Source organism: Ruditapes philippinarum, unplaced genomic scaffold (genome assembly GCF_026571515.1).
Source record: "Ruditapes philippinarum isolate M1 unplaced genomic scaffold, ASM2657151v2 ctg1176_1_1_1_1, whole genome shotgun sequence".
NCBI lineage: Eukaryota > Metazoa > Mollusca > Bivalvia > Venerida > Veneridae > Ruditapes > Ruditapes philippinarum.
The window spans coordinates 151,070-161,436 of NW_026862466.1; the positions used below are offsets into that span (position 1 = coordinate 151,070).

The following is a 10,367-nucleotide window of genomic DNA, read 5'->3' on the forward strand; positions in this document are numbered from 1 at the left end:
AAACATACAGTTAATATTATATGCTTAAATTCTATCCATGCTGAAACTTTTTGAAGACCTTAATTGTACTGCCTTGAGACTAAAACAGTTTGTCAATAGGTTAATAAATTTAATATTCATATACTAATTTTAGCAGTTAACAGTATTATCAACATCAGTATAATAAGTATAGGCTGGTCTGATTGGCTCATTTATGTTGGCATTACATGTACTTTGTTATAATACATAAAGCTGCTAACATTACTGGTTTCAAGAAAACTGTAACCACACTTCTGCATTTATCTCATGTATAATTATACTGTATAATTACTGTATAAACTAATTTATATATATATATATATTTTTTTTTTTTTTTTTTTACTTTAAAATATGGCCTTGCGTTTAAATCTTGAAACTAGGTAAGGATTTTTTTTTGTTCTTTCAATATGGTGTAATATTATATACATGCTTAGTAAATATTTGCTTTACTGTGTAAATCTCCTCTTTCAAATGCAATAAAACTCTAGTTTTTTTGCCTTTTATCAGTCAAACACTTTCCTAACTGTTAACATGTAATAAATAATTGTGCCAAATAGGCAAATCTCTTCATTAGACTTATAATCTACAAATCATATATATGTATCTTAAGTAAGATAAGTAAGATATAAATAATACAAATCGGGTCAAAATTTTCAATAAGAAATTATAGTCGAAGAATTCCTTATTGACAAAAGTTATATGGAAAGAAACAAGAGCTGTCCGTAAGACAGCGCGCTCGACTTTTTTATTGCTTGCCAATAAAAAAAGTTTTTGCAGTAAAAGGCAATACAAGAATCTCTGTATTTTTAAAGTGAACAATGGCCATGAGCATTAAGATATTTAGTGAAGAATTATTTTATTATGACATAATTTATGGTAAAGTGAACAAGTGGATAGGAATGAATTTTTTTAGATTTTTTAAGTTTTTTAGTGCTTGCCTATAATACAAAACATTGACAGTTAAGGGCCATAATTCAAATAAAATCTTTGACAGAATTACCTTCTCCTGGACATGTTTGGGAATCATGATTGTAAACAAGTATTCCAACTTTCAAATTAATATCTCAAACAGTTCAGTCAAAAAGTGGACTGGTACTAAAAACTTAACCAAGATTCTAAGTCGATAAAAGGCCTTAATTTTTAAAAACAAATCCTTGACAGAGTTACCTTCTCTTGCGTACAGATGGGGGTAATGATGTGAAATAGCATTAAAAGTTTCAAAGCAATATCTCAAAGGGTTAAGGCAATAAGTGGATTTTACCCATATTCAATGTATTTTCTAAGTCAAAAAGGGGCATAATTCTGTCAAAAACCTTGACAGAGTTATGTCCTCTTGTCTGTTGATGAAGGTCGTGATGGTAAACAAGTATGGTCAGTTTCAAAGCAATACCTCCAATGGTTTTGAAATAAAGTGAGGTGGTACAAAAAACTTAACCAAGCTCAATACACTTTCTAAGTCAAAAAAGGGCCATAATTCTGTCAAAAACCTTGACAGAGTTATGTACTCTTGTCTGTAGATGGAGGTTATGATGGTGAACAAGTATGGTAAGTTTCAAAGCCATACTTGTAATACTTCTGAAATAAAGTGGGGTGGTACGAAAAACTTAACCAAGGTGTGACGCCAACGCCGACGCCGACGCCGGGGCGAGTAGGATAGCTCCCCTTTTCATAGAAAAATCGAGCTAAAAAGGAGTGCAAAAGAAAGAAAGAAATTCAAATTTTTTCCAATTTGTCTTTGAAATACCATCTTGGTCCAGCACTTTTCAGTCACACATTTTGGGTTATTTTTTCCAATTACATGAACATATTTATTGTAAATGTTGGGTCCTTCACATAAGTATGTACATAAACAAGATAACTTACTTATAGATAGTACAACTTTGTAGCTTAAGATATCTAAAACATTGTTTCATCATACAATCTCATGAATAAATTATGAAAAAAATGTGTTATATTTACAAATTCAATAATTGTTTACATTTTATCTAAGATCAAAGGTTAAATTGATTATACTGTGTTATGTGATGCAATGTTTAACAACAAAGGTTCAAATTAATGTATATTGTCCCAATATATACCTTAAAGCTATATCTAAACAATGAAAGTAAACCTGGTCAAATAATGGTGTATGAGTCACAATTTAGTTAAGGAAAAGACAATGTTTAAACTAATATTTCAAAACAAACATTTATATTTAATGTTATCATGTAACTTGTCAACAAATATCTTTTTATAAAGTGCATAATATTGCCGGTTACAAAACAAGTTTTTAGCCCACATATCTGTGCTGCTATATAATAGATATAGCCAACTAACAATGGTGAATATAATAATCCCACAATTCCCCTACCTATATATTTTGACATAATAACGTAACTGTTAAGACATTTTCAGTTTGTAAACTATCTCAAAAACATTGACAAAGAGTTTGGCTACTTCCTGATAAAAAAAAATTAAGAATATTTTATTTGAAATACTTTTATATTTTAAACAACTTTGTTAATGATGATAGTTTTAAATGGTTATGAATTCTTAATGTTTGAATTTTTGAGTTTCAGGGTTTCCAATATAACCAAAATATTAAAAGTGACCAGGCAATAAGTTGAATCCATCAATATTATAGGGGTCATTTTCCCCCAAAAGTTTAGAAAACAGGCACACGTGTAAGTTGATTTACCCAATTCCATAATGAAAATATCTAAAAAAATCTCAATTTTTTACAAGACTGTTTGTAACCTTATCATATGATTATGAAAGATAAGACAATTTCAAGGGTTTTATATTCATATAGATAGGGCTTACATCATGCACTCAACACTTTATTTAATTTATATACATAATAGTTCTTCAAATAGTACTTGTCAAACAACTTTTCAACAAAATATTAGATTAAATTAACCTAATCTTTGATTTTCCTATTCAAATGAGTTGTATACAAGAAAAGAAAACAGGTCATAATATTGCTTTAAAAGTACTGCCTGCAGAATTTATGTCAATTATTTACAAGGTGAGACTTTAAAACTGGTTAAAACTTTTTTTTTACAATTACACCAATAAAAGTGGACAGTGGGGATTCAATTATCTGTAACTGAGAATGAGACCTTTGACAACTTGTTATTTTCACACACTCAAACAAATAGACCTTTCATGAGAAGAATTTGGTAAATAGCAAAGTAAGGAAATAAACCAATTTAGCATATTATTCAATTATCAGAAAGAAACAAACCGAAGATTAATATCATCTTTACGGTCGAAAAATGACATTTTTCTTCCATGTTTAACATTATATGATATCATATTCACTATACTTTCATTAAAAACTTGGCTTATATTTATTGATCCTTATCTCATTTTATTTTTAATAATCTTAAATTGACTTGACCATCTTTCAAGTCTCATTATAATCTTTCAATCTGGATAAAATCATTCATCATTTTTAGGAAAAATTTCACATTAATCTGTACTAATTGGATAGCAAACAGTGTAGGCATGGATAGCAAACAGTGTAGGCATGACAATCAGATTCAGATCTTGGTCTGCACTGTTTGAGCATGCTCAAGTTGGTATTTAATAGTAAAAAAACTATTAAATTGTACAACGCATGTATGTAATTGAACATTTTTTGTATATCAATTTAGGAGTAATTTTTATATCAAACATCTATGAATACCTGTTTAATTGTTAAACAAGTTAAAATCATAAATTTGTGTACATATAATGTCACAACAGTTTTAAGTAAATGGAATGTAAAATGCATTTTTGTTGTTGAGTAATGCTTAATCAACTTTGTCAATTAATTACTTCTTGGATAAGAATGTCAGACATATATAAACAAACACATGATGTCCTTTAGGCAACAATTTATATATACATAATGATTTATTTCATGCTTTCCAGTGTTTAATTGTTATATATCAGATGATTATATTCTGATAAACCACTAGTGAAATTTATAAAATATAATTTTCACTGTAGCCGGACTATATCTGAATGTGGATGAAAAGAAAATCATAACTAAATGGAATAACAGGCAGAAATAAATGCCGTTATATGTAAATTTTGCTTCTTTAAGAAAAGAAAGTCAATGTCATCATACATCATGTTAAAAATTTAACAAAATTAGAGACATTTAACAGAACTATATTTCAAAACTGATGATGTGACGTCATGATATAATGACGTCACAAAGGAGAATGCGCGACGTTACGCGGAAAAATCTGTAAAAAAATACTTAAAATCACTTAAAAACATAAAATATAAAAACAATTGTTTTGCTTTTATACATAATGATTGAAATACTATTTCATTCGTGAAATCACCAGCTATTATTATTTTCACTGTGCTATGCACTCTAAATATTTATTCATCTGGTTACTCAGTGAATATATATTTCAATTTACAAGTAAAACAAACAAATATCCTCAATGTGTATGTTTCTACTAAATAGGGTGGGCGATTTTCACCAAAACAATGATGTAGGGTATATTAGGCATACCACACTGAAAGTTAATACACCACTTTATACACAATCACAGTAATCTTTGAAACAATATCCTTACACAATTTACCATTGAACACACCTGTATTTTACCTTAACACACATTGTCCAGACATTACCAGGAGCTTTTTATAGTTGCCTTATATCAGATAACAACTACTCTTTACATTATACTGGCAGGATAAATGCTCCCAAACATGCAACTGTTTCAATATCTTAAATGTAGAAAAAGAGAGAAGTACATTCTTTTGTAAAAACAAAAATGCACGGCCATTATATATTAACCATGGTTAATTAATTAATTTAATGAATCACATTTTTACATTACTTAACACAGTCACAGATTGTGACAAGCTTAGTCTACCTTTATTAATTAGATTTAAACACCTCAGTCTTTTTATACTGTGCTATTATACATGTATATATATACAATACATAACATGCAATGTACATAAATGAGAAATTATACAGTTTTAGTTAATGCGAGAAATTCTAGATATTTTCTCTGCAAAACATTGGTACAAGATGTCAATATTCCTGCAAAGTTGTATGAATGAAATTGTCACAATTGTGGTTAAAGAAATGTATTCTTAGAATTAAATAATTACATAGTCATATAGAACCAGCATAATCACATTTTAATATTTAAAATTGTTATCAAGATTCCATTTGTGTGAATGCAATTGTATTTTCAGACAGAAATTGCTAGTAAAGCAAAAATAAGATTTTTATCACTTAATAAAAAGCTTTTGTCCTTTTTTCCAAATAGGTTTACATGAAGATTTGTACTTTAGTTACATGGCAAGTACCATGACACTGGTCTTTTTAAGACTCCTAACTTAACTGAAATTAGACAACCGGTTGTGACTTAATTAATAAATGTGAAATTAGAGAAGGGTAATTCGATATATCAATTACCACTGTCTTTATGAGTCATTATAGTGAAGTTTTGAAAATTCTTGGGAGCTTGATCAATAAATCAAACTGCCTGATCAATAATTAAAGTTTAAGGTTTAAACCAAATAATTGTTTTATAGTTACATTGTATCTTGTCTAAGTTATTTCATTTGGTAAATTTAGTTTGACCATTAGAAGATTCAGTTTTGCAACCAGCTTGGATTGAATGATCAATGTGATGATGTACAAATAATCTTCTACTTTAAGTATCTTTGATCTCTTTGTAGGACACAGGTGTTCATTAACAACATTGAAATTCAATGATATTTGCCTATTTTCAACATAGCATAAATGTCACCCAGGGGGTTCACATTTTGTACATTGATGGACTTCATGCATTACCAGTAGTAGACATTATCCGAAGGGAAAAGAGTCAACTCGGCCCTATACCAACTCGGCACGGGTCAACTCGGCACGGGTCAACTCGGCCCACTTTTCAAAAATATATATAACGTATGAACTTTGCTTTGCTTGTTGTTAAGGTAAATGAAATATATCTTATTATTATATAATTATGCATTGTACTTCTGCCGAAATAAAGTATATTTAGAAGAAAAAAAAGTTATTTATTTGTCTTGCAGATTCGATAAGATTAATATAGTTCTAATAAAAATGTGTTTCCTTAGATGCATTTTGTTTGTAAAGTAATGTTAAAAAATATGAAACAAAAACGTGTTCACTTAATATCATAAGCGTCTAATTAATTGCAGGTGGTCAGTAATCAAATTTGAATGAATGAGTCAATCATAATTATCACCTAATTAATCGGTATCCTTAACATACACATTGATTGATAATAAAAGCCCGTGACAATAGGAATCCTTTAATGTCTTTTACCAATTTCTTTTAATTTGTAATTGTCAAAAGCTTTAAATTAAGATTATCATAAAAAAAATCGTTACTGTCAATCCGTGTATTATAAATAATTACAATAAATAGTGATAACACAAACCTAAATATTAATAATTGAAGAGTGGGCCGAGTTGACCCGTGCCGAGTTGGTATAGGGCCGAGCTGACTCGGGGGCCGAGTACGTTTTAGGGCCGACCTGACCCGTATTCATCCGAAGTCTATGGGAGGGGTGAACTGTTTTGTTCCCTTTCATAACAACTTACAGGAGTTTCTCCATATGTCAATCAAATTTCCTGATTACGTATTTAGAATTGTTTCATTTTAAAATTACATGTAGCTTGTACAAGTAATTTAGTCACATACTAGTCAATGTCTAATAAATCATGTACCCAATTACATTAATACAGTACAAATTTTGTGTGTAGTTAGTTTTATTTATGCTTGGCGCTGGATTTAACCATATATTTGAGATTTAGCAGTGTCCATGCACGTCCACTGCATATAAGTCACATCAGGGACATCTTTTCATGATGATCTTCTTTGATTTGTTCTTCGTTTGTTGGTGGAGAGTGTAGGATACGACAATATACTGCCAAGGCATAACATTTCCGACGGCATCATAACAAAAACGGCTCTTGTTAGAGTCACTAGCCTATGGAGTTAGTCACGACACTGGACCAATTGTCTCGCTCTAGCTCTGGTACTTGAGGTGACCTGCTGGTTGCCTTCTCCGCTATGTGCACTACTTGGGACAGATAAGGAGAAGACAGTACAAATACAGAATGAGCTTAGTATATATTCTCCTGATTTAGACCTCGGGGGTCTAATCCAGGATACAGGCGCGGTACCCACAGGGGTAGTCCAACTAATTGTACTGCGTGACAAGATATTGTGCAATTTTCGTGTCTGGGCAATAGCTCGCCTCTAAAAGCGAGATTCTGCCCCAGAACGAAAATATCTCAGAATCAAGATTTGGCATGTCAATATATTTTGACTACCCCAGGGGGTAATATATTTGTGAATATATGACAAATATTTACTTATAAGCTTACATTAACAAATATGGATGAATCAACACAATCATACAGTGACATATAATGTTTAATAAGCAGCTGTCACTTATTCTGTCTAATAATAAAAAAAAATGTCATATTTTTGAAACACCTGCACAGGTAAATGTATTTGCTTACCTTGACAAGCTACTTTATCATATTTCAGGATCACTAGCACTAACAATAAAGATAATCCACGGAGTGCCCGATGTGATTTTAACCTATGATTAGAACTCATTATAACCAGACGAAATGTTCCTTAGTTCCGTTGCATGGTCTGTCCGAAAGAAAAATCCAGGTAAAAATTAGGACACTCAAAATAAACACAAGATTACTTTGTCTTATCAAACTGCTATTATACTTGACAGTATTATGTCTTATTGTCTATATGAAATTACCTTACGATGGTACATGCTAAAAACTGTAATTAGATAACAATAAAAGGTGTCAGGGAAGGGTGTTCGGATGTGTCACCAAATTACGTGGTCCGCCATCTTGGATGCCGATAAACCAGATAATTTTTCAAATTTTCTTAATAAACTTCAGTCAAAATATTCCGAAAACTTAATTCCTTGTATATCCAAAATATCTTAATCCCTTGTGTATTAACGATTATGCAAGAAACATGCGAAAATCCATTGATCTTTTGGTACACCTTTTGTGTTTCCGTTACAAATAATAATAGTGTGCACGTGACAATTTTACCATACCTTATTGGACGGGATTTATGAGCAATCACGGAGGTGCGTCGCTTTGACAGGTAAATACACGCTGGTCATCCGTGTCCAGTGTAGGTGTAAGAAAGGGTTTTCATTGATCTCATTGTTTGGACTATTTTACTTTTAGATCAAGATACCAGATCCCAGTCAAGCAGATCATTTTAATGAAGTTATGCAATAAATTTTATCTTAGGCCTGTAGGGTCAGGGTCTTTAGAATAGAATAGAATATTTGAAAGACCCTGCTGGGGCAAAAAGGTATTTTTGTCCCAGATTCTAGATAATTTGTTAATTAAAGCATAAGAAAACACAATTTTACTTAGGATATGTACATGTCATATCATTAATATATAAATGTACAAAATTATATAGATCTATAGCCTAGTTCTGGCTTCCAAAACTTTATAAGCTGCTTTTCATCTGAAGCAGCTTCTGTTCACATCATGTCATACTAGTAGTCTTTAGTATCTAAACTCTAACTCTTAGGGGTTTTCAAAGAAGTCTCATTTTTTAAGTTTTTACTATACACCACAGGAACTTGAAATTCTATCAAATAACCAATATTAATGATAATATCCAAAATATACCCCCTATACAGTATAAATTATACTGTATAGGGGGGTATATTTTGAATATTATCATTAATATTGATAGAATTTTAAGTTCCTGTGTATACACATACAAGGAAATTTAATCAATGATCCTCGGGGCGGAACCAATTTTAACCCCAGTGCCCTTATTTGAACAAACTTGGTAGACACCCATTAGAAAATGTTTCATGCTAAATATCTTACCTCTAGCTCTTGGGTTTTTCAAAAAGAAGACTTTTTAAGTTTTTACTATATACATAAAGGGAAAAACAATGACCCCCTGGGGCGGGGCCAATTTTCACCCCAGGGCTTTATTTTTAACAAACTTGGTAGACACCCTTTGGAAGATGTTTCATGATTAATATCTTAAAGCTCTAGCTATTTTGTATTTTTAAAAGAAGATTTTTTAAGTTTTTAATATACATTAAATTTATACAAATAAGGAAAATCATGCCCCCGAACCCCCCTATTTAAGGAGTACATATCAAAATAGCTCAGTTACGCCCCCGCTAAGTGAACGATTTTTATTGTTTTCTACAGTGAATTTCGAAAAAAGTTACCAGCTTAAATGCATGTCCCTCATATATTGAACAGATACGTTACCACACTTAAGGTAAACCTGAGTAAGAGTAATATGAACTTGTAACATATTGAACTCAAGTTTCATCATATTTCATAATTCAAAAATAATTTTGACTACAATATACATCCTAGAACCACAATGACTTTGCAATGATGAGGCAAATTGGATTATACTTTAAAGTGAAACAGATACGTAACCATGATATCCCACTGAGAAACATTTACTATTACCAGCACTTAAAAGAAGGATCGCATTTATGCATTATTCAAATATATGCTTTATAAAACTTAATATTTGATCTATTTGGCAAACATATGTGTATATCTGATATATTTTAAATTTTTGACCAACAGATGCGTTAATTACCAACAGATACGTTACCAATATTTATTGTTTGAATCTTAATTGGCGATTTCGCTCAGTTTTGATATGGTTTCATGTTAAAAATCACAGCATAACGTACGTGTAGCCGATAAATGATGCATTGATCTCGATTTTATTGGAAAACTGAAAATGTGAATCAGGAATTTGAAATTCAAGGATTAGTCGAGTTTTCTAGAAAATAAAATGTTGAAAAAATAGGAAAGAAACATATAAAGATTTACTGTTTTATTTCCTGGAATAAATATATGTTGATATCTTTTTAGTTTGCAAAATTTGTATTAAAAATAAAATGTAGAGGACTGTATAACTTCTGGTAACGTATCAGTTTATCATTGTAACGTATCTGTTTAGAAAGAGATTTGAGTACTGTTTAATATATATAACTAAATCTTCAACAAAACTTTGGTTTAAATTAGTAATATATGGTTAGGCAATATATAACAGCACTCTAACGTAATGAAAAAAAACAACATATTAAAGTATTTTTAAATGAATGCCCGTTAGTTTCCAAATTTTAGTCAGCGTTGTATCAAGATAGTCTGTCTATGGTAGGAATGGACTAATTTGGATATAGATCAACATCTTGGAGGTGCACATATATATGGATTGATTATAATACTAAGTTAGTTTTCTTTAAGCGGTACCATTGTTTCTGATATAATTTTGTTAAATGTAGATAAGCATATACATGTAGGCTTACTCATATCACCATTCA

General features: G+C 30.6%; 1 protein-coding gene across 1 annotated transcript in view; it reads right to left on the minus strand.

The window, feature by feature from the left end:
* Positions 1 to 8,091, minus strand: part of LOC132719166 (protein sidekick-like) — a 52,972-nt gene extending 44,881 nt beyond the window's left edge. The window contains exon 1 of the mRNA XM_060702910.1: positions 7,516 to 8,091. Coding sequence (XP_060558893.1) covers positions 7,516 to 7,615 — 100 coding nt within the window. The 5' untranslated portion in view covers positions 7,616 to 8,091. The remainder of the gene's footprint in view (positions 1 to 7,515) is intronic.
* Positions 8,092 to 10,367: the final 2,276 nt, after the last annotated feature.